The 24,061-nt window shown below is 41.4% G+C and overlaps 2 protein-coding genes across 3 annotated transcripts in view; both read right to left on the bottom strand.

Annotated features, from left to right (window-relative positions):
* The window catches only part of snx29 (sorting nexin 29), a 173,038-nt gene extending 154,768 nt beyond the window's left edge, over positions 1-18,270 (bottom strand). The window contains exons 1-11 of one of the 2 annotated variants that reach the window (XM_037754606.1): positions 17,844-18,270; positions 13,791-13,855; positions 13,046-13,098; positions 12,339-12,463; positions 10,571-10,751; positions 10,268-10,338; positions 9,269-9,529; positions 7,641-8,043; positions 6,449-6,561; positions 6,071-6,167; positions 5,869-5,951 (exon numbers count right to left, since the gene is read on the bottom strand). In XM_037754606.1, coding sequence (XP_037610534.1) covers positions 5,869-5,951; positions 6,071-6,167; positions 6,449-6,561; positions 7,641-8,043; positions 9,269-9,529; positions 10,268-10,338; positions 10,571-10,751; positions 12,339-12,463; positions 13,046-13,098; positions 13,791-13,855; positions 17,844-17,850 — 1,459 coding nt within the window. In that variant the 5' untranslated portion in view covers positions 17,851-18,270. Of the gene's footprint in view, positions 1-5,868; positions 5,952-6,070; positions 6,168-6,448; positions 6,562-7,640; positions 8,044-9,268; positions 9,530-10,267; positions 10,339-10,570; positions 10,752-12,338; positions 12,464-13,045; positions 13,099-13,790; positions 13,856-14,276; positions 14,463-17,843 lie in introns of those variants that run through there. The other variant, XM_037754605.1, reaches the window with a different exon arrangement.
* Positions 18,271-22,642: 4,372 nt separating this feature from the next.
* LOC119479095 (transmembrane protein 238-like) lies at positions 22,643-23,753 on the bottom strand. Its single transcript, XM_037754330.1, has one exon. It carries the CDS (start codon positions 23,615-23,617, stop codon positions 23,123-23,125), a length of 495 nt encoding a protein of 164 aa, XP_037610258.1. The 5' UTR covers positions 23,618-23,753; the 3' UTR covers positions 22,643-23,122.
* Between the last annotated feature and the right edge of the window lie 308 nt (positions 23,754-24,061).

Below are 24,061 nucleotides of genomic sequence, written 5' to 3'. Positions count from 1 at the left end.
ACCAATCCAGGATAAATGTAAGGGAGGAAAACACTGGCTACCATTTGCATATAACTATGTATCAAGAAAAAACAAACTCACAACAACAATTATAAGAGAATTATAGTCGGCTGAAAAAGTGTAATTGGTAGGCAGTGATATAATGGAAGTTCCTCCCTGGTTCATCGTCTGGGGACAGTGAATGGCGGTACAAAATTTCATGGCAATCCATCCAATAGTTGAGAGCACAAAGTCGTGGACCAACATGTCTAGAGCCACGCTGCTAGCATGGCTAAAAAGAGACAAAAGTTGCATCCAAAATTCCAAACCAGCGTGCTAGTTAGTACGCTAAAACAGTATGTGAGATTTTTAGTATGTCCGAAACCTAAGTATGGAACCAAGAGTACATAAATTGCACACTATTTCCAGTGAAATATTACAGTATGCAAACGCTGGACACTACAGATGCATAAATATCCCACAATGCAATGCGGTAGTGACGACAACATTCACAACAGACGTTGACGGACAGCTCTTTAACATCAATAACGCTTCAATTTAACTGTAGGTATAAGATTTTTCTTTAATGGGAGTAATTTATATTTTTAATTAATTCGGAATTTGACTCTCACAAACCATTGTTTTGGTCACATGTGGTTGGCACGGGTTACCACGGTTACCAAACAGCAAGGAGGCTCTCAGGAAGTGACGACGTAAGTTACAGTTCAGTACTACTGTTTATTCACACAAAAGTATGTTGAAACACTGACAATTCCAGGATCACTATGTAGGAAAAACATATTGTAACTGAATCAACAATGAATATAATAATTAACTGCGTCGCTATGTGCAATTTCTTTTGCTTTGGTCAAATTGAAAGAAACTATCAGAAAAGCAGCAGCTTCCTCAGTATCCCTTCCAGCCTTAAAGCAACAGTCAGTTGAACTGTATCAGCTCCAGTCTGCTAGCAGTCAGCTGCTGGCTGATGTTAATCTCCATCCTGATGGAAGGGACAGATTTGGGCCGGGGCGGCTGTATGGCGGTATAGTGACTCATCTCCATAGTTACGCTTGGAGGTGCACATGAAGGTTTCAAAGCATCCGAACTAGGCCGTTACCAGGACTTCCAAAAATAACAACTATGAGATGAGGAGTTAATCTACCCTGCACTTTGCATTCCACCATCACACACACACAACATGCAGAGACCACAACTCTATTCTCATAACTAATGTAGGGTGTCGATGTAGCCCCAGACACAAGTAGGTCTCCTCCAGCCCCAAGCTAAGTGCCTGGTTGGGGGAGGAGGAGGAGGAAGAGGAATGTGATGAAGAGCACAACAGAGAGCAGGGGGAGAAAAGAGGAAGTCTATTATCTCCGCGGCTCCATTCTCCACATCAGCGGGCCAGAAATAAATGTGACCTTAAGTCCGACCACGCGTTCACAGCGGGTGCCACAGACGAGCCATTAGGGACTTCAGTAGAGCCCGACGCCCCTCCGTCCTCGCAAGGGGGACGTGGACAAATTGCGGCGCAAGTGCGCGAGTGGAAATACGTACACGTGCAACTTTGCCCTAATGTGTGTAAGAGCCACCTTTGCTGGGAAAAGAGTGTGCGTGTGCGTGTGTGTGTGTGTGTGTGTGTGTGTGTGTGTGTGTGTGTGTGTGTGTTGGCCCTCACCGGATCCTACACGCTCTTGCTCAATTGTTCCAATAATAGATGCATTAGCAGAGAGCTAGGCCATGTAATCGAGGTGCCTTGTGAATTATAGACTCCATACTCTCCAATCAATGGACTGCTTGGCCTCACACGCTGTCAGGGCCAGGTGGAAATCACCGAGGGAGAGCTTGCAACTGCACACCTCTTCGCCTCTAACACCGTTTTTCCTCTCCCACACACACACACACACACACCTTAAAAATACAGCATGCTTTGTATTCACCTACGTGTGTGTGTGTGTGTGTGTGTTTCACAAAGCCTTAATCACGAAAAAGGGCAAACACTGTCATTAGCTGTTTTTTACTATTCTTTAGCACTAAACATACACGCGCTGTGATGATATATTGCAAATTGTTCCTATTCATAGAAGGTCTTATTACTCTCTTGCGTTCCGCATGTGATCCAATCAACTGCTCATTTTGATCCCTGACTTAATCAACAGGCTCAAGCAATTTAGTACTGCACACGCATACAGTTGGGGGAACTCACATGAGACAGATTATTTTTAAAAAGAATAGTCAAAATTGAGCCGGCAGAGGCCAAGGTATCCAGATTTTTACTCCCTGATATGGTATAACTACATTTCCCATAATGCATCTCAATAGCTTTTTTTCATTATATCCCCAGTGCCCTCTAAATACCGACTTCTTTCAAACCCCTCACCTTCAGTTTGAAGTGTAGGGTTTCTGTTAACATTTTTAAAGGGTAACGACAGCCATTTTTAAAGCATTAATATTATTCTGGGGATGATAAAACATGGTGGGAAAAAGTTCTGCAACTTGCTCATGTACACGCATATTGCGAGGGAGCGCTGGGAAACCACAAGGTGGGAGCATCATCACAGTGGTCATGGCTTCATACATCGATAAAAATGAACTGATTAACAACAGGGTGATCGACCCACACTCTAAGGACATATCTATATATATTTAGCGACTATGCCTTAAGTGATGCAAGACTTTGCGGGATAATGTACAGCTAGCGGGTCATTGTTGTGAAAGAAACCCCTTCAGGGCGATGAGAGACTCCGCCTCGGGGTGCAGCATCGCCCTGTCAGGGTTTCTTTCACAACAATGACCGGCTCGCTGTACATTATCCCTTACTTAATTCTCAAGCCCAAGCTAAGATAACCCTAATGACACCATCATGCTTATTTTTTTCAAAACTCTGAAAGCTCCCACTACAGCCACAGAAGACATTACACAACAGTTTTCACAGACTAGAGTAGTACTCTTCCTGACAAGTACACTGAGCTTCATATGTAAAATTGGTGGAGTGCCCCTTTAACTTTGCCTTTATGAAGATATAAGGCGTGAGCATTAGTAAGAAATGAGTTAAGCTGCAGATAAGACCGATGGAAACGGTGTGTAATTTGCTTAATAAGGCTAAATCCACAATGAGATATTCAATAAAATCAGTGCTTTTCAAGATTTTTTTCATTTTCCCTAAACCTGCCTCATCTTCTTCTTCTTCCTCAGTCGCTTTCTAATGTTTTCCCAAAACATTTTTTTGCACAACCCCTGTAGAGAGGCTTCTGCACTTGTTGCTTTGGGTTACGTGAGTAGGCGGGGGGGGAGAGCCAAAGCAGCAGAGCCAGGCGATAGCGAGAGCATGGCAGATAGAGAGGTTTTCCCAGTCGAGGAAAAAGCCACGGCCTTTTACTTGAAATGCAATATTTCTGTTGTGGCTGCGTTGCATTCTGGTCTACTGAGCCGACAGCAGGCGTGGAAACTGGTATCTCTGCCTCTGTTGCGCTGGGTTTCTCTCTGTGAGACTGTTTCGTGTCAGTGAGTCTGGAGAGGAGCTCTTTGATTCGGACACAAAAACCTGACGTCACAGAACTTTTAACGGACTGTGGTTCTGCTGTTTTACATCTTTCAACGTCCTCGTGGATCTCCGTATCTTGAGGACCATTTTCTCTCTGTGACCCCCGTGACCACCTCTTACCGAGGGCTAATAGATTGGAAGACGGCTCAATCCCGGCGCTTACAGGCAGCTCCGCTCACCTTTCCTCCCCTGGCTCTCTGTCGCTTGCTCTCTCCCCCTCACACACATTCACACACACAGAGAATTCAAGGAATCAAATAGCATCAGTGGTCTGATGAGCTCCAGGGCGCCAAGCAGAACCAGGCAAGAGGAAAAACCTGCGTGTGCTGTGAGACGCATTAAAGTGCTCATCACGTGTGTTTAATCCACATCTGAAAATCACATAGCTGATGTAAATGGCAAGCATTCACACACTTTGTGTCACACTCTCCCAATTTTTCTCTCGAGCATAATCCTTTGAGGGGAGCAGACTGCGTCTACACCGGACCAACAGCGCCACCTGGTGGACCATTAACTATTATGGAAATATTATGGAACTGAACAATGTTTTGGACTTCACTCGTAGAAATTAGATCAATTTAACCGGACAGAAAAAAACAACAAGGTTTGAAATACCAATCAGCAGAGTCTGATTTAATTTGCTGCAGACGACAGCTGGTGGGGAAATTTCCAGACAAAGACATGTCAGGACTTCTACAGGATTCATTACCATCACAAACTACTGGGGAATACACTCGGAGATTAGATTGTCTTCTGGTAAAACCTCATGAGGAACTGGTGATTCAACAATCACATTTTTGTTGTCATAACAAATAAAAATCATTTTTACGTTTGATTTAATTTATCCTCGGCGCTGCAAAGAGACTTCACTATAAGGCCCTCCGCTTATATCCAGTTTCTGTTCACTGATGTGGCCGCTTGCTCTACAAAATGAGTGCGGTCCATAAAGAATGTAGTTTCAAGCGGGTCCGTCAAAGTTAACGCGATAATAACGCATCAGTTTGCCATGTTATGATTTCAGAATATTGTTCTGGACAATATCTGTCATTTTTTGTGTTATTAATTGATTTCCCATAATAAATATATACATACATTTTCATAAAGCAGCATATTTGCCCGCTCCCATTTTAATAAGAGTATTAAATACTTGACAAATCTCCTTTAAGGTACATTTTGAACAGATAAAATATGCGAGATTAAACGCGATTAAATATTTGAATCGATTGACAGCCCTAGTTTCAAGCATCTTTAATTTACATTTCTGGCAATTTTATGCTCATATGAAGCTTAAACCTAAGTCTGTTTTACTTGTTTTGAGGAGCTGTAGTGGCTCGATTTTTATACTAACTTCAAGAAAACTTTTTTCTTTTTAATTTCACTATGTGCAGCAGTGCACGACTGATAAAACCTCAAGAGGAACTGGCTATTGACTATCCGGTTCCTCTTGAGGTTTTATCAGACGACAATCTGATCTTGGAGTTAGTGGTTAGTAACAAATCCTTTAGCTCTTAAGGCTTCAGTAGGCAGAAAGTTTTTGGCATCACTGGGCAATACATAATAACCTTTCAGCATATTGTAACTCAAGTGTTCTGAGAGATAACTAGACTTCTGAACCTCCTCATGGCTCTGTTTTCAGGCTTTAAAAAATCTAAACCATGACGGGAGACTTTGACCAATCACAGGTCATTTCAGAGAGAGAGCGTTCCTATTGGCTGTGCTCCGGCTGGTGGGCGGTGCTCGGTATTTCCTCAACTTATCTCAACATGGCAGCCAGGTCACAAACGTTCTCATTTTACAGCTAAACAGTACACTACAAGATGTTTCTGAGAACATTTGAGGAGAGAAATAGACATTACAGTAACAGAATATTGATTCATATTTGATCAGCGCTGCCTAGTTTGACCGTTTGATCGGAGTTTGCGAGTGATTGACAGCTGCTCAGAGACTCCACATCAGCTCTGATTGGTTGTTTTCTTCCGGTCTGTGAAATCTTGCAGACGTTTTATAAAAATAACTTTTTTTAAATCATATTTGCTCCATTTCTACCCACTGCTGCTTTAACTGCATAATTCCTCCTGACCGGTCTTTGTTTGGAAATTGCACCACAGCTGTTATCCATAAGAACTGCAATCCACCTTGTAGGTAAGCATGTTCAAACCCTGCAGTTGCAATGAGTGAAGCACTGTGCAGACACACTGTTCGGTTGTCTTGGTGCTAACTCACATGTGGCTTAAAATGATGACTCACAGCACAAAACCGGTTTGAGAACAAACCCGGCTGGAAGAGCAGGAGAGAGAGTGAGAGATAGTAAGAGGCAGACAGGTGGAAAAGGGAGAAACACTCACCCACTGTCATGGACTCTGGCAGACCAGATGTTGGCAGCACACTGGAGAGTGGAACAGACTGCGTCGGCGGACTGGACTCCATACTGAAACACATTTTTATTTTAGTGAAGAAAGCTGCAGCACAAAAGCACACTTTACAAGACTTGCCAGTTTAAATCCTGTAACTAACACTAATAAAGTCCCGCCTGAAATGATAGCTTACTTGAATGTTAGCAGCGACCTGCTGCTCTCGCAGTTTCCCACCGGTCCTGTTGACTCACAATGAGCAGGAAATGCGGCCGTGTCCTCCACAGAGCTCACTGAAACAAAGTAGAAGTGAAAGTGAAGGCGCAGACTAACAGAGAAAGTACCGAGATTTCATCTGGTAGACATCTGAGCTCTATGCCGAAGCCACATGCAGCAGTTGTCAGCAGTAAGAACAGTCAAACAAACATAACAGAATCTTAAACAGGAGTCTAATATTATACTGATCTGAGAACGACATGAAGTGTATTTTAATATCTTCTATCTTCCTTGAAGGGGCAGGATTCTGAATAAAGTGTGCAGCTTTTGTTTAGGTGTTTTTTTAGGACTACAGTACCTGGCTGATGGTCTGAAGGGTTAAGAGGGATGAGAATGTCCGAGCTGCTGTTTTCGGTCATCACCTGTAGAGGGCTCCACGTGGAAACGCTGGACAGGCTGCCAACCACCACCCTAAAACAAAATTAACAATTTGAACCTCAGTCAGTTTGTCTGTGGCTTTTCACAGAGCAATAAGTACTTTTCACGCCCATTCATAGGTCAGTTGTGAATGTTTTCGATGATTTCTATGCAGTTTTATGATTGTTTATTCGCAACGGACACCAGAGACAATGATATTCTCAGAAAGTGAAAGTGAATCTAAAAATATGTGGTCATGTCTTTGTGTTCATGTTTGACTGAGTTATGACTCCAAGAATTAGCTTCAGTACATTAATTGCCTCTATGAGCTGTGTGTCACAGCCACTGCTGCTGCGGGCAAATCAGTGGGCCAAACTACAGTAACCAAATTCCCAGCATGCACCTGTCCCTTTCACTTCACACAGCAACTTTGCCTCAGGTATGCCCACAGTATGAAAACCTCTGGTCTCTCTTATGTTATGAATCCGACTGTCAAAGTTAACGCAATAATAACGCATTAATGCAAATTAGTTTTAACGCCACTAATTTCTTTAAAGCATTAACGCAACTTGCAATTTTTTTTTTTAAAGCTAGAGTTAAGACACTTGCACCATATGAAACTAAGGAACCCGTTAGCACCAACCATGTTTAATCGATTGACAACCCCGGTTATGAATAGATGTCCGGACCAGAGTAAGACTTTTTTTTTTTTTATGTTTGCTCTTCGCTCAGATTTTTCAGGATTTTAGTGGTTTTCGGGGGTAACTTTATTGAACTACAAAATGAATGCAACTTGCACTGTGTATTGGAAAATGAAGTCTACATTATTGGCTTCCACCATCCACTTTTTTAAAATGTTGGTTGATTTGGTGCTTCTGCAGGCTGTGTATGCATTTGTTTTCTGATTAAAAAACACTTATTTTCTCCAAGAGGAAACTGACTTTTGGATCCTACTAATCACAGCCGCTCATAATTCGAGAACTCAACATTTCATTTCACATGCACTTAATGAACCTCCAAGTGTATTTTGCCCCGAGTCCACGCTACTTTCTGTCAGAATAAATACAAAATTGTGAAATATTTCTCTCTATACTTTTTATAACCCGACATTCAACTGAAGTCATCTGACTCACTGATCAGAGCTGCTTCTCCTCTCCTCGTCCTGGCTTTGTGCTCTGGGTTTGTACATCTCCTCCTCTTCGTCCTCCTCCTCGTTGTCTATGCTCTTACTGTCAGGCAGAGGAGGTGTAGCGGGTGGAGTACGAGAGGGATGGGGGGACCCCACCCAGCTGATTATGCCCGGCTCGTCCACGCCGTTCTGGGCCGGCGACTCGGAGAAGACCGGCTCTAAAGGATCTATACCTTCCTCCACGCTGCTCTGAGCGGGAGCAGTGTGGCTCTTCCTCATCGCGCCCATCTTCTGGGAGTCCTCCTCTCCCTCCTCCTCATCCTCCGCTCCTCCGTCCAGATCGTCATCAAAGGAAATGATGTTGGTGATCTTCTTTTTCCTCCGGCGCTCTTTCCTCAGTCCTGAGTCTGGGAGGGAAAAGATGAAAAAGAAGTGAACAAAAACCTCCAATTTCAACCTTGAATAAAATGAAACTTAAATCAATTCAGCACTTTTCACCTGTCTAGACGAGCTGCCTCCAAATGTTCACACAGCAAAGTTTAGTACTGGTGACATCAGCATCTTAAGTTTATTTCAATTAAGTCTGTGGTTCAACTCTCTCTTCCTTTTCAGAGCCAAAAGGCCTGGCAGTGCATTAGCGAGACTTCTACCAGCGAATAATCTGAATGGGTTCCCACCTTGAAGAGCTGGCACACATCTGAGAATTTACATTCACTGCAGTGGAAAGTTTTCGCATCACACAGTTGAAATTTAAAAGCTTGTTCATCGCACTGAGCAGAACATAAGGAGAGAAAACGGTGCAAGTTCTCCCCGGAGGGATGGACCGGGGCAGACAGCTAAATGAGGTCAAACCAGGAGCCGACACTCTGGAAGTTTATTCATTTCATGGGGGATTTCATCACTCTGCTGCAGACGCCTTGCGTTTGCATCCACTAGATTTGTTCTACCAGTGCATTCATTATACATGCTCCAACTGAACCATATGCTGTTTCACTGCTTGTGCTGGTTCTGTGATGCTTTTTGTGACACTATTTCTAGGAGTAAATATACAGCATGCTGCAATACTAAAATACAGCATGTGTCCATCTTCTGTCAGTACGATTTCATGTTAGAGCCAGAGGACCATGGTGTACTGTATTCAAGGGGTGGACAAATCAACAAAAACACCTTACAATACAGTGAAATATTCCCAAAAGTAGATCGCAAAGTTTTGAGGAAGTGTTTGATTTTTGCAGCTGGTGTATAAATTACAAAAACTGCAGAATGATGAGGTTAAAAAAATGATGCTACTTTGTATTTCTTGCACGGCTATTGTATTGTATTATGAATGAAGTCTATATTAAAAATGACTTAGTCTGCTTTTGTGCTTTTACCCTTTCCTTTAGTGTGTTAAACTTGAAGTCCCACCTTTTCTTCCGTTAACGTGGTGATGTCACAATGTAACACATTTGCATAATACCTGCCTTGCAGGAGCTCAAACAGAGCGGTTCAGACAGAGGGTGAAAAGAGGTGCTGTAGCACACGTATGAGAAAAATAAAGTGTTTTTTTTTTTAATTAAAGCATGTAAACATGTTCTAGTAGAAACCCAAAATATGCATAATAAGTCCTCTTTAAATATTGCTGTTTCCTACCAGCAGAGCTGCTGCGTGGCAGGACAGGTAGCGGATCTGAGGCCCCGTCCACTCTGGGGGTGAAGCCGGGCACCACAGCCGTGGCGGTGCTGATCTCTCGCAGCAGGCTGCTGACCCCCTGGGTCGACTCTTTCCACAGGCTGCCAATGCCCTGCGTGGACTCCTTGAGGAGGTGGGTCACCGAGGAGCCCCCTGCTCGCGTCACCCCTCCGTTCAGGTCAGTGTTGTCGATGTTGATGGCGAACAAGATGGAGTTCAAACCTGAACAGCGTAGCAGAAAGAGAGAGGCCGAATGAAATTCATTACAGATTCATCTAGTTAAATCAAATAAAGCTTTTGAACTTCTGCAAAGTGCTTTGTAAGCTTTCCTGGGCACACAGATAGATGTGGGCAACCTGAGACGAACTCAGGCTATCTGCCTGTGTATGAACAGAGAGGAAAAAGCTCTGGCATAAGATCAGTGGTTTATATTCTTAATATTTGATAGTTTGTGCTCATCTGAGTTGCACTCATCAATAGTTCAACAGGAAGAGCACATCCATTAACAGTAATAGGGTTAGGACTTCAATTCCCACCACATCCAGTCATGCTAAACACGTAAAGTGCAAAGTCACTGTTTTTACAGAAGCTCCGTTTGTGTGAAGCATATTTAAAAAAGATTGAAAGCGAGGCTGTAATGCTCATTACACACCAGATGATACAATATTTCAATAGATAAAACATGAGGACACAATTCTGCTGTTTTTAGATCCTTACCACTAATGGGGCAAAAAAATATAGCCTGGCCTGAGGGTAGCACCAGAGGAAAGGTTGTGACTCAAAAGGACATTTTAGCTGTGCTTTACTGCTATCTTTAGCATACTAACATGTTAATATACTAACTGCAACACGTTATCATGCTAACTGAAAACATTTTAGCATACAAAAGATACCATATTATGCTATCGAATATTAGTATTAGTACCTGCAATTGCCTGTAACATTAAAACACAGCCTCACCTGCAGCCATGGTGGGAAGCATACTTGTTCTCTCTTCATCGAGAATAAAAGCCCAGTCTTCATAGTAAGTTCTAAAAAAACAGAAAAGGAAGGTCAATAACATATCTAATCAAGACAAAGAGAGGAAAGTCCTGCACACCTGAGGAAATACCAGCAATACAGAGCGGAACTGTGGAGATGAATGGATTCGGAAGTGTCAGTATAACTTAACCCTAACCCTCTAATATTAAAAAAAAAGAAATCATACATAAACCACACACACACAGACGCACAGACACACAGACACACAGACACTGTACTAACCCCAGGCGTGGGCGGTCAGCCAGCAGTGTGTGCAGGTAGCGCTCCAGCGAGTGCTCGTTGAGGGCACAGCGCAGCCAGGCACGACCCCGGCCCAGCTCTGAGGAGATGTGACGTAGGGAGTAGAAACGCTGGAGCTCGTGGCGGTTCAGATGCTCCTTGACATAGAACCAGAAAGTCAACTCTGAGGAGAGACGAAGGAAGAGGAAAAGAGACAAAGAAGGAGAGAATCAGTTCTATCTCATTTGTGGAAAATTAAGGCTGCTATTTATGGCTTTGTCAGAGGGATGGGCTTCATTAGGGAGCTCAAAATCCACGAGTTCAGCCACAATCCTTTCTTCTAATTGACTGTGAAATACAAGAAAACCTCAGATATGCTAATGGTTATGACGGTAATCCATTACAGAAGTCATGCATTTCCGTCCATACTCCATCTGGAAATAATATGGTTGAAAATAGTTTGCTAAAAGCAGTGGATAAATGGTTGAAATAGTTAGATAACAGTAATGGATAAATGGTTGAAATAGTTAACTAACAGTAATGGATAAATGGTTGAAATAGTTAGATAACAGTAATGGATAAATGGTTGAAATAGTTAGCTAAAAGTAATGGATAAATAGTTGAAATAGTTAGCTAAAAGTAATGGATAAATGGTTGAAATAGTTAGATAACAGTAATGGATAAATGGTTGAAATAGTTAACTAAAAGTAATGGATAAATGGTTGAAATAGTTAGCTAAAAGTAATGGATAAATGGTTGAAATAGTTGAAAAATGTTAAAAATCTTATCATGATGGGTGGCATCAATGAAGGGGTGCTTGAGTATCTTAACAAAAAATGGTTGTGAACCACTGCCATAAAGCACAAATCTCAGCAGCAAACAAGTAAAAACAACATGAGACTTCTTCAGTAGGATAAAGACAGTTGGAAGCTCCTTTCTTGCAAAACATCTCAACTAAAATGTCAAATAAAAGGGTGGCTGTAATAAAGGAAAATGCAGCTTTCTTCTTCAGGGTGCAGTGAAAGGTAAAGGAGGAGAATCCTGAAAATAAGACAAAAGAAGGGGGAAAAAGAGTGTGTTTTCCAGAATGTATGTCCGTATCACATACTGTATATTATCTATCTGCACTTTCCAACACTTTAACTACATAGACATCATATTAAATTGACTGAAATATTCAGACCAAGTTGTTTTTTTTATGGCTGCACCATAACATCAACTGTAAATATCCCAGATGTCTTCTGCATTTTTGTACATTTCATCTCCCCGTACTTCAGCATGCCATAGGCTGTTTGGCATCTTTGGGATCTTGACTGGAATTTGTAACAAACGTCTGTTGGGTTTATGCATTTATAACGACAGCATGTGCTTTTTAGGAGTGCAAAGCCACAGCAGGTGTGCTGCACACCACAAACTGAGACAGAGAGACAAAGGTTTAAAGACAGACAGGTTGAGCACAACAAAGAGAGTGGAAAAAGGGAAAGCCATTTTGAACTGTTGCCTATCTGTAGTCTAACCATCTGGTCTCACAGGCGGGTTGTGCGAGTGTGTATGTGGTTATCCTGCAGCTCGGAGCTTCCCACTGACCAACGTCCTCCGACCCTCCATGACTTCAAAAATAACAAGCCAAGCTACCCTGTTGCAAAGGTTTTCATTCTGCAGCGCTGCTTTTTTTCCAAGGTAAAGGCTGGAGGTTAAAGTTAAGTTGGGACCTCGATGTTCAACTTTAGACCCGAGTTTAACAGACCGTGCAGCCAGTTAAGAATCGTACCTGCTTCAGTCTTGGTGCTGAAGCCCGCAGCCTGCTTGAGAGCAGCGGCGGTGAGGGCCAGACCTCGGCTCTTCCTCAGGCCGTGCTGCAGCACCGCTTCAAACTGGGCACACAGGCAGATCACCCTGCAGAGACAAAGACAAGTCACTGGACCATGTGCACCCTTTGACACCCTTGTTTTTTATGCCACTTGAATTTATGGCTGCACTTTAACCCCGCTAGAAGCCCCATTATTTATAGTTTCAGATGAAAAGATGAACGACCACTAAGTTACAAACAGTCCATGGTCAAGTTTTTTGAATCCACTAAGCGATACTTTATCAACAAGGCAGAAAATGGTAATTTTATGTTCAAGAACTGTAGCTACAACCTCAAAATTAGATCTGAGCAGCACAGGATATGAACTTTTGATCAAATATTTCTCTCCAACGGTATTAAGCTCTGATGGAACAAAGTCGGTACATCATTTTTCATACACATTTTCCTTTTCGTCATAAAAACGTTCTTATTGCTCAGATACGATGGAAATTATTGTAAAACTCTCAAACCAAAAAAATACGGTTATTTAGTTCATTGTAGCAAAGAAATCAATCCTCGAGCTGTAAGATACTGGAGAATAAAAACGCTAACCAAACAGCCTCTTGGGTGCTAAATAAACACAGATGTATAACGAAAAGAATTTCTCTGCAACAGGCAGCTTCTCTTACCTGCTGTCTGAGTCTGTGGCAATCTCCTTTCTTCCTCCAAAGCGGATTTGGCACTGAAAAGATATGAAGGGAATGATAATAGCTGCCTATGAGATACTTCTTTCTTCAGTGTTTGCCTGCTAGGTTCAATCTTTGCTCGAGCACACAGTGAGCACATTTCTGAGATTTCAAGAGGCCTAAATCGCCACAGATCTAGTAGAAGTCTTTTGCTGATGACCAGTAGCTGGTAAGTTTGGAGTGAAGTCTGCATTGACACATCATGAAGAGCTTCTATTAGGAAACTATGTGGCTCTTCCTTGTATTCTTTTTTACTCTTTCAGCATTGATCTCAGTTGTGATTTTCATTTCCTGTCAAAAAACGGAATTGAATATAGTATTCAATTCCGGTTTTGGTGTCAATGCAGACTTCACTCCAAACTTACCAGCTACTGTTCATAAAAAATGTCTGCCTACTGAAGCTTTAATCAAATCAAAGATCAAAGATCAACTTGTAAAAGTTGTAAAACGTGCTCAGTATTACTTCCTCCAGTGTGTTTTTGGTACACAGTAGATAAAGGAACGAAAAGGTATTTTCCGACATCACAAACCAATGTTAAATCATTTCCTTGTTCCAGTGAAAGGCATTATTCCCAACACTACATACTTTTAAAGTGAGGTGATTTCACACACACAACCGAGCAGATTTTGGAATAAAGTTTGGTACCATGTCGTCTCCCGGCACATACACAGATAACAGGTGACTCACCTGTTTGACAGCATCCAGCAGCCTCTCCAGGAGGTGCTGTCTCTTGGTATCACTCTGCTGAGTGCCTGCAGACGAACAGACAAAACAAAGGAAATGACCCTAATTCAGTTTGATGATGGATTAAGAAAATCAATTACCCAGTCACTGCCTCTTCCTGTATTAATTATGCATGAGAAGAGGAAATGAACTGCTGAAGAAAAAGTCAGTATAAAACAGTTTGTTTACAATAGAGGAATCCTTTTTATGAATTACTACAGCATGCAAAACCCCCTCAACTGTATTACAACCCAACAAACAAACACATAGAATGAGATAAAACAAAATCAATACTACAAGAACTTTGTCTGCAACATTCAACAGCGAGTTCATAGTGAGAATTAAAGGTGCTATTGATAACATTGATAACATCCAGCCACTAGATGTCGCATTTTTCCCTCCCCTGTTCCATTGCCTTTACTTCACAACAAGTCGTTGCCAGGCACTTACCGTCAATCTCAGCCATTTTCCGTTTTTTTCAACACTAACTGACGACCCAGAGCACCTTTCTATAAGCTATGTGGATGTATTATTTTTAAAAATATGTATTTGTCTACATAAAAATGTTATCAATAAGACCTTTAAAGTTAAAGGCCACCTAGTTGGAGCTATGGAGCAATATCTCCACGACTCCATAGGGTACCTTTAATATTCACTTATTGTTATTGCTCTGCATGCTTTTAAACTATTTCAGTTACTGTTTTGATTTAATCTCATCGTTTCTAGGGTGACTATTTTTTGGTGCCTTCAAATAAATCTTGTGAGTTTGTGTTTACAACATGGGAAGTCGTGTACACGATACTCGTGGTGTTCAAGTGGTTAAGTTGTGAAGAACAGCGCTGCTAAGTAACAGCAATATTAACGTTACTGTCAGCGTCTAGAAGCCACAGAGGTTAACAATTTAGCAAGCTATCAAGCGGGTAACATAATGTAATAAATGCAAAGGCATAATGACAGAGCAAAAAGATGAGGCAGTTGGAAATATCAACATTTTCCTCAGAGATATTATAAAATTACCAAAAAAAACAATATACGACTAAAATTACAATATATTAACTTATTATTCACCGAAAAATGAACGTCCGTGGCCTCCGCCATTTCTAACAACGTCAACAAACGCGTCACAACTCATGAACTCGGAGCTTTCAGAAACTTTACTCTTACGAGATCGTGAAAACGACACGAGGGGGGCGTTCATAAGGACTCTTCTCGTGAACACAGTAACCCCGACCCCATTTGAAGGCACTAGGGATTTCAGTTATTAACCGTTTAACCGTTATCCGACATTAAGCATTTTAACCGATTAACGCTATCTCTTAAAACGGTTAAAAGAAACGTTAATAATTAATTAAAAAGCTGAGAAAAACTCGTCACTTTAAGGAGAAAAGCTGGTCCACCTTAAGAGCCCACTTTAAGAGAGTCTGAGCCGGCGTTACAGATACAGAAAGTTGGCTCCCGTCTATAGCTCGGTTGAGCAGACGAGTTGTAGCCTCGTAGCATTTATTCACCGACAAATAAACTGTACACACACTGTCTGCTACACCTACGTTCACAGCTATAACGCCACCGACAACACACACACACAGTCTGTCGGAAACCCGCTGAAGTTACGCCGCGCTGACAGACCGTATGTGTGTGACTATGGTGAGCACAAAGCTACCAGCAAAGCTACAGATGCTAACGTAGCACAAACACACACACTGTTTGTCGGACAATCGCTATCGTTAATCCGCGCAGACAGAGTGTCGTTATGCCGGGCAGACACGCAGCTGACAACCTGCTAAACTAAACTAAATGTGCGGTGGAGACTTTTACTGGGAAAGTGTCCGACACTACACAAATCTTGTCGGGTAACGGTTAATAATCGCTTAAAGAGGGTTGGTTAACGGTTAAGAACATTTTTCAAAATTAACATTCCTTGAGGGCACCAATTGTTACAATAGTTGTATAGTACCCTTCTACAATGAGTTTGTTACACAGTTACAATTACAGCTGAAACATTATTTGATTGAACGATGAATTTATCTGAAACAATTTTCATAATTTTGTGTCAATTTTTGAAGCAAAAGCCCATTCTCTGGTTCCAGCTTCTCCAATGTGAAGATGTGCTGCTTTTCTCTGTTTTATATTATCATAAATTGGGTGTTGAACCGTGGATCAGATAAAACAAAACTTGAAGGCATCATTTTAGCCTCTGAGGAAACAGCGATGGATATTTTTCACCCTTTTCTGACATTTTATTGACTAAACAAACGATTGAAAGGTCATATTCGTAATTGCAGTGACACAATGTGTGGAATTGTTATTGTTCCAGCATTTCTGTGATTGAAATTTACATCTTTGTATATTGTTATAAATATTTACCAGGTGTTTTGCCAGTTCTACCACAACCTTCTACAAGCTGCCAACCCACTGGACCAGCTCTGGGCCACGCTGCTTTGCTAAAAGGGCACCTCGACAGTTGAAGAGGGATGGAAGTTGGGGACAGTCCCTCCACCCACATGTTTCCATGAGATTCAGACTTGCAAATTGTATGGAATTAAATAACGTATTTACAGAGTAAGTTATGTGTATTTGCAAATCGCCCTGTATTTTTGTGGATGTGACTTTACACAACACAAACACAAAAAGACGTTTGTCGGTCGTGAAATATTTGCAGATCATGGTACATATTTGTGAATTGTCTTCTGTGGATTACAACTATTATCTACAGATCTGCTGCGGTAACAATCGGACAAAATTCTGTGAACAAACAGGAGGAAAGTTATAAATGTCATGTGGCCCATAAATCCACAGGAAGCGATATCTGCAAATTCGCAAATATCATTCCTAGGGTAGAAATAGATGCATAAATGTGTAGATATCACTTTACATGTAAACCTTAAAATACGTATTTACAGAGTAAGTTACGCGTATTTGCAAATCGCCCTGTATTTTGTGTGGATGTGACTTTGCACAACACAAATACATGTTTGTGGATAGTGAAATATTTGGAAATCATGGAACACATTTGTGGAATGTCTTCTGTGGGTTACAACTAATAAAGTCCAATAAAAACTCCCATAAACTTGTCTTAAAGGTCCCATATTATGCTCATTTTCAGGTTCATAATTGTATTTTGTGTTTCTACTAGAACATGTTTACATGCTGTAATGTTAAAAAAAAACGTATACTGTCAGCCTGAATATGCCTGTATTCACCCTCTGTCTGAAACGCTCCATTTTAGCGCATTTTGACGGAATTGCAACAGAATTGCATTGCTAAGCCACAGCTTGGGTCCATGTGTACTTCCTGTCAGCTGATGACATTCACATACACTGCAACCAGGAATAAACTGGGACACATTTAGAATGTTTACGTTTAAATCTGTGTCAAGGGTCTAAATATTGTATATTTGTGACATCACGAATGGACAGAAATCCTGACAGCTTGTTTCAAATGCAGAGTTTCTGAAAACGGGTTGTGTGTATTTCCCTGTGGATTGAGTGTTTCGATACTTTCATAGTATTATAAAGGACTTAAGCCTGCTTTATAATAAAAAAAACATGAAAATCTCACATTTCTATAATACGGGACCTTTAACCACACTTCTCTAACCTCAATGCTACTTCTAGCCTCAATAGTAACTGCTTCTCATGTTAACTTGAAAACAAACGTGTTTTCCAGGTGTGCACAGTGACCCTGAACAGTATTCTGTGGTGGTGCAGTCAGTCATGCATGGGACACATTCACACAAAGAGCAGTTTCAACTTTACAGCCTACAGAGTGCATTTGTATAGTGTTGAATTGCTTTTGTTTTCACTTTCCTCTATTATCACCCCGGTTTGACAGACCAGGAAGGCCATTTTGCTGTGTATTAACATTGGGGAAGTAGCTTTTAAGTTAATAAGTCAGCAGAAATCCCAAACTCACTGTGTGAACACAGAGTATAGGGTAGAGGGTTAGAGGGTACTAACAAGTTAACTGAATGTCCTCTTGCATGAGAAGCTTTTGAGGCAATGACACAACAAAACTCACCGTTCATTCTGACAGCCACACTCCGGTAGCACTGACATCCAAGCTAGAACAGTTCACCACCGATATGACAGCTTTTGTATCATAAGAGTGCTACTAGCGTCGCACCGGCAACATGCTGCCTCTGTTGGCCGAGCTGGACACACCCAACCGCGGCGTGAGGACTGATGCTCAGGCGGTGAACAGAGAGGCCTGCCGGGGAGCCGCCGGGGATGTGAGTCTGCCACAGGAAGACATGGAGGAGTTGGACGAAGCCTAATGAGCACATAAGCTGTGCTGAGCACACGCCGGAGTGTAGTTTAGGAGTCGTGAAAGCTCTCGTCTGCAGCGTGGTGGTCTGTTTAGTGAGAGGAGTGAAGTGTTTTAGGTTAGAGGTCCTGGTGGCAGCGAGAGAAAACAGAAACAGACTGACTGAGCAGTATCAAGGTCACATGACACAACACACAGCTGTCATATGACAGGAGAGCCCTACTGGGAGTTGTAGTTTTTTTGTAAAACGGTTGTAGAACTACAAAAGTAAGCTTTTAAATGCAGAAATGTGATTTAAAAAGTATATATATAATAATTAACTCTTAAAGGTCCCATATTATGCTCATTTTCAGGTTCATACTTGTATTTTGTGTTTCTACTAGAACATGTTTACATGCTTTAATGTTCAAAAAACACTTTATTTTTCTCATACCAGCTGTGCTACAGCTCCTCTATTCACCCTCTGTCTGAAACGCTCTTTTTGAGCTCCTGCAAGGCAGGTATTATGCAAATGTGTTACATAGTGACATCACCTCGTTAACGGAAGAAAAGGTGGGACTTCGAGCAAGGTGTTTCAGGCAGTTCAGGAGCAGTGTTTCTGTGGGGGAGAGTAACTCCCTTTGGTGTGGACTTTAACACACTAAAGGAAAGGGTAAAAGCACAAAAGCATAATAAGTACTTTTAATATAGACTTTATTCATAATGCAATAAAATAGCCGTGCAAGAAATACAAAGTAGAATCATTTTTTTAACCTCATCATTCTGCAGTTTTTGTAATTTACACACCAGCTGCAAAAATCAAACATTTCCTCGAAACTTTGCGATCTACTTTTGGAATATTTCACTGTATTGTAAGGTGTTTTTTGTTATTTTGTCCACCCCTTGAATACAGTACACCATGGTCCTCTGGCTCTAAAATGAAATTGTACTGACAGAAGATGGACACTTGCTGTATTTTAGTATTGCAGCATGCTGTATATTCACTCCTAGAAGAAGTGTCACAAAAGCATTCTCCTCATACTGTCAGCCTGAATATGCCTGTATTTACTCTCTGTCTGAAACGCTCCGTTTTAGTGCATTTTGACGGAATTGCAACAGAATTGCGTTGCTAGGCAACAGCTTGGGTCCATGTTTACTTCCTGTCAGCTGATGACATTCACATACACTGCAACCAGGAATAAACTGGGACACATTTAGAATGTTTACGTTTAAAATTGTGTCAAGGGTCTAAATATTGTATATTCGTGACATCACGAATGGGCAGAAATCCTGACAGCTTGTTTCAAATGCAGAGTTTCTGAATACGGGCTGTGTGTATTTCCCTGTGGATTGAGTGTTTTGATACTTTCACAGTATTTATATAGGACTTAAGCCTGCTTTATAATAAAAAAACATGAAAATCTCACTTTTTTATAATATGGGACCTTTAAATGACTATGTATTTCCTGGAATTTATGCAAGGTGACGCAACATTAACACATCTTAGCCTCTTTTTATTTGAAAAAGGGGAAAAAAATATGTTTTTAAGTTTTTCTTGTTTATTGCTCCTTCAATGGAACTCCTTGCAGTGTCCAGTGCAAAGGAAACAGGATATATAGATAGATAGATAGATAGATAGATAGATAGATAGATAGATAATTTAGTTTTACAAAAAGTCTAGTTTTATAAAAACTAAATTACTCCAAAAAGAAAAGCCACCTTTTAAAAATAAAAAAAATAAAATAATGTTTTGAGATTGATTTACCTTCACAGATCCCACATTTATCAAAATAAAATAAACCCGCCCTAACTTTAACCTTCTGAAAGTGTTCCATCCAAATATTAGCTTCCTGTAGTTCAGAATATATTGTTATAATATGAAAAGACAGTAATTCAACAAGCCATCTAACACTGGCTTATAGCTTCTGACAATTTCTGAAAGACCCTCCTCAAGACTTTTCCTTCTTTCACAAACCTGAATTTACTTTTTCTGGCCAAAAGAACTCCGTAAACTTAAATTAGTTGATTGGGGCAATATGACCATGATGCACCATAAAAATAAATTATTTTGTAAAAAATATAATCTGTATTAGTTTAACCCCAGACTTATTATTTTATTATCGGATTTATAGTTCTAAAGCACTAAAATAATACATAATGTCAGCTAATTTATATTTATAGGTTTAGCCAAAAGCCAGCATTCCCATTTGGATATTTTATATCATCACATTAATGCTGCCTGCATTTGTTTTGAAGGGCCTCTACAGATTATATTATATTATAGTACTTTATATTATTATTACATTATATTGTAAAATTGTATTTTGTTAAAAAAATGTTTTATACTTTTGTTTCTGCTTTCAATATTACTCCCACTATTACTGGCACTGCTACTACCAGCAGTGGTACAAGTGCTCGCTGTGAAGACTCAGTAACAGAAAGAAAGGAGTTTAGGAGGGTGTAGCCTTTCCTAACCTGAACACTTTGGCAACGTCCCATCCGAATAAAATATACAGTATGCTTCCTGTTGAGAGACAGACCTGTGCACTCCTCCTTACTGGCCTGAGCTCCAGACTTCAGATCTGTGCACTCCTGACCTCTTGTGGCTGAAATGAGTCTAACATTGTATCCCATACAAAAAAGCTTTGGTGCAGAATTATCAGGAGAATCAGGAGAATTATCAGTCATTTATATTAACATGTACTGTACAGTGTAGGAAAAGCAGTTGGAATGGATGAAATATTGCAAATATACCTTCTGTTACGTTCCCAAATTGGGCCAGGGGATGAGGGGAGTAACAATAAAATTCAAATTAAACCGGGGAAAAAGAATCAAGAAAACCTAGATGTAAGCAAAAATAAAGAGTGATTTCTTAATAGAATTCAAGGCATCAACCGCTGGTTATGGTTGTGCATCTGGGCCAGGAAGAGAAGAGGATTGTGGTCAGTATATACACCATCACAGGAGATGATCTGGAGACGACATACACCTCGCTGCAGGGTGAGAAGCATGGCTATAGGGTCTCCTTCTCGATGGTGGAGCAGTTCAACTGGTGGCGTTTGAACTTTGCCGAGAAGTAACACACCGGGTGGCACACATTTCCGTCTCCGTCCTGCAACAGGCTCCGGAAGCACTACAGCATCAACTTCAAGTTTAAAGGGGAGAGAGAAGTTGGGAGCAGACGACACAGGAGCACTATTATTCAGCAAATTTGTAATGAAATAACATTAAATGTACCATATTAACAACAATGAATGAATAAAAGCTTTTTATTTAGGAGAAAATAGTACATTTTAAGAGTTATGTTCAACACATTTTTCCATAAGCTATAGGGATTTAAAATGTGCTATAACAAACAGTCAAGCAGAACATTAAAGGGTCTGCCGTGAACTGTTGCTGTTGTGGGCCTTTGAAGCCAACTGAAGTTGAAGTATAGTATAGTATTACAGTATTAATACTAGTATTTGTATACAAAAAAAAATCTTTTTAGCAGCGATGTGTTGTTAGACAGCAGGATTTGTTTGAGAGACTTCATTATATTTAGTACATAAAGGGATTTGTTATTTTTCCACCAGAATTATACTCCGGACAGTTAAAGATGACTGTGAGATCGTTAAATAAAATGTGGGGAAAACTTAAAAATTCAAATATTTTACAGTTTTTTTGGTGGGTAGTCAAATATTTCTTATAAGTTAGTGTTGTCATGATCCCAAACGCCTCCTGTGTAATTCTTTAAGATACAGAAGCATAGTAACATTACTTAAAGGTGCTAAATATGGGATTGCCTCTCAATGGCTCTCTACATGGCGACAGTGAGCCAACAGGGTCGTGTCAGGTAACTCGCAAATTGCGGAAACTTGAAAAAAACATGCAAAAAATCTCGCAAGACTCGCTGTCCAACGACCTTTCCAAACCTTAACCATTTGAGGCCAAATAAGGGTCAGCCTCATCATAATAAGTGTTGCTGTGGCTCTATCTATCTGGCGTGGAGAGGAGGTTGTGTTGCTCGGGCTCTATCTATCTATCTGGCGTGGAGAGGAGGTTGTGTTGCTCGGGCTCTATCTACCTGGCGTGGAGAGGAGGTTGTGTTGCTCTGGCTCTATCTATCTATCTGGCGTGGAGAGGAGGTTGTGTTGCTCGGGCTCTATCTACCTGGCGTGGAGAGGAAGTTGTGTTGCTCGGGCTCTATCTACCTGGCGTGGAGAGGAGGTCGTGTTGCTCTGGCTCTATCTATCTGGCGTGGAGAGTAGGTTGTGTTGCTCGGGCTTTACCCATCTGGCGTGGAGATGAGGTCGTGTTGCTCGGGCTCTATCTGTTTGCCGACGCCGGGAAGCTGCTTGACATCCTCCTGGATCCACCTTCTCACATATGTTCACATTATACGTATTATCTTTTGTCATATGGATTGTCTATGTTGTATTTTCATCATGTTGTTACTCTGTACAAACAACATCTATTGCACGTCTGTCCATCCTGGAAAGGGGATCCCTCCTCTGTTGTTCTTCCTGAGGTTTCTTCCATTTTTTTTTCCTGTTAAAAGTTTTTTTTTTTGGTTACGTTTTTCCTGATCCGATAAGAGGGTCGTACTGTAAAGGACAGACTGTGTCGTATCCTATACAGATTGTAAAGCCCCCTGAGGCAAATTTGTGATTTTGGGCTATACAAATAAAATTGACTTGACTTGACTTAATAAATCCCTTATCTTACCCTTTATTGTTCTATTTACAGTCACCACATCCTTACTCTGCAATATCTGTGAATCAACCAAACATGACTTATGATAACATGACAAAAATAGTGATAGTGGATAGTGGTTTCACAATCAGAGCCATTTGCAATTCTGTTATAGTGTGCAAAGTTTACATCTTATCAGCTAGATAAGAACATGTGGAGGTTTTCTAGACTTCAGTGTTGTCTAATCATTACAAGTGCATGATAGCAGAGCAAACACAAATTCCCTTTCAACAGAATAAACTGACAAGAAAAGGAAACAAATATAAAGATCCAAGTTCGGTGTGTCTCTCTGTGTCATTTACAGTCTGTGATGGGTTAGTTCATACTGACAATGTCTCTCTCACAAGTTCTTTAGATGAGGAGGCGAAGGTGGTGTCGTAGATAGTGGAGAGCGACACCTCTGTGCCGGTGTTTGAAGGTCTGCTGTTGCCTGTGGGGTCTTCTCTGGTGTACCTGTCGTTCTTTCTGAAAGAGTTCCTGATCCTGCTGGAGAGGCGGTCGGACACGCGCCTCACCACCCGGCTGAGTCCGCTGTTCTTCAGTTTGATCATTCCCACGTCGTCCTCCAGCTCTTCGGGTGGCACGTCGATGTTCCCGGAGTACCAGAACACCCACCAGATCAAGCTGAAGAAGATGATGATAGCCCCCGCGTAGATAAACAAATCGTGGATAACCAGCCCTCCAAACACCCCCACCATCATGATGAAGACACCGACTATGTCGTGGGCCACTGCGAACCAGAACGAGCACTTGCAGCGGCCGACTCCTCCGTAACTCCTCTCCATGACTGGATCTACCTGTACAGATGTTGACATGGTGGCAGTGGAGATCCTCCAAACCAGGAGCAGTCTTTTGCCAGAGTTCGTCAAAGTGCAATCCTCATTGACTCACAACAACCTGCTGTGGTCAAAGTACAATGTATGCAGGCGGTTATCAGCAAGAACCACACCAGTTTTGTGACTCCATTGGATGATTCAAAGGAAACAGTTGCATCATCACTGACAAAAATAGTGTTTCCACTTTCCCCACTATAGAGTCGCTTCTGTTCAAGCCTCCTGGCAGTACCGCTTGCGCCTCTGTTTCTCTTTCAGTATGGGGATCCACACCAGCCCCATCGCAACAAACATCAGCCCTATGGACAGGCAGGCCGAGGCTACGGAGCGGGGAGCTTCAGTCACCTCCAACGACCGGAGCAGGAAGATGAGACCGCCGGCGGCACACATCAGTGATCCCATCACCATCACGATGATGGGTTTGTG

Source organism: Sebastes umbrosus, chromosome 20 (assembly GCF_015220745.1).
Source record: "Sebastes umbrosus isolate fSebUmb1 chromosome 20, fSebUmb1.pri, whole genome shotgun sequence".
In the NCBI taxonomy this organism is placed as follows: domain Eukaryota; kingdom Metazoa; phylum Chordata; class Actinopteri; order Perciformes; family Sebastidae; genus Sebastes; species Sebastes umbrosus.
Note: the sequence above shows the minus strand (reverse complement) of the source record. Positions and strands in the feature narration are given on the sequence as shown.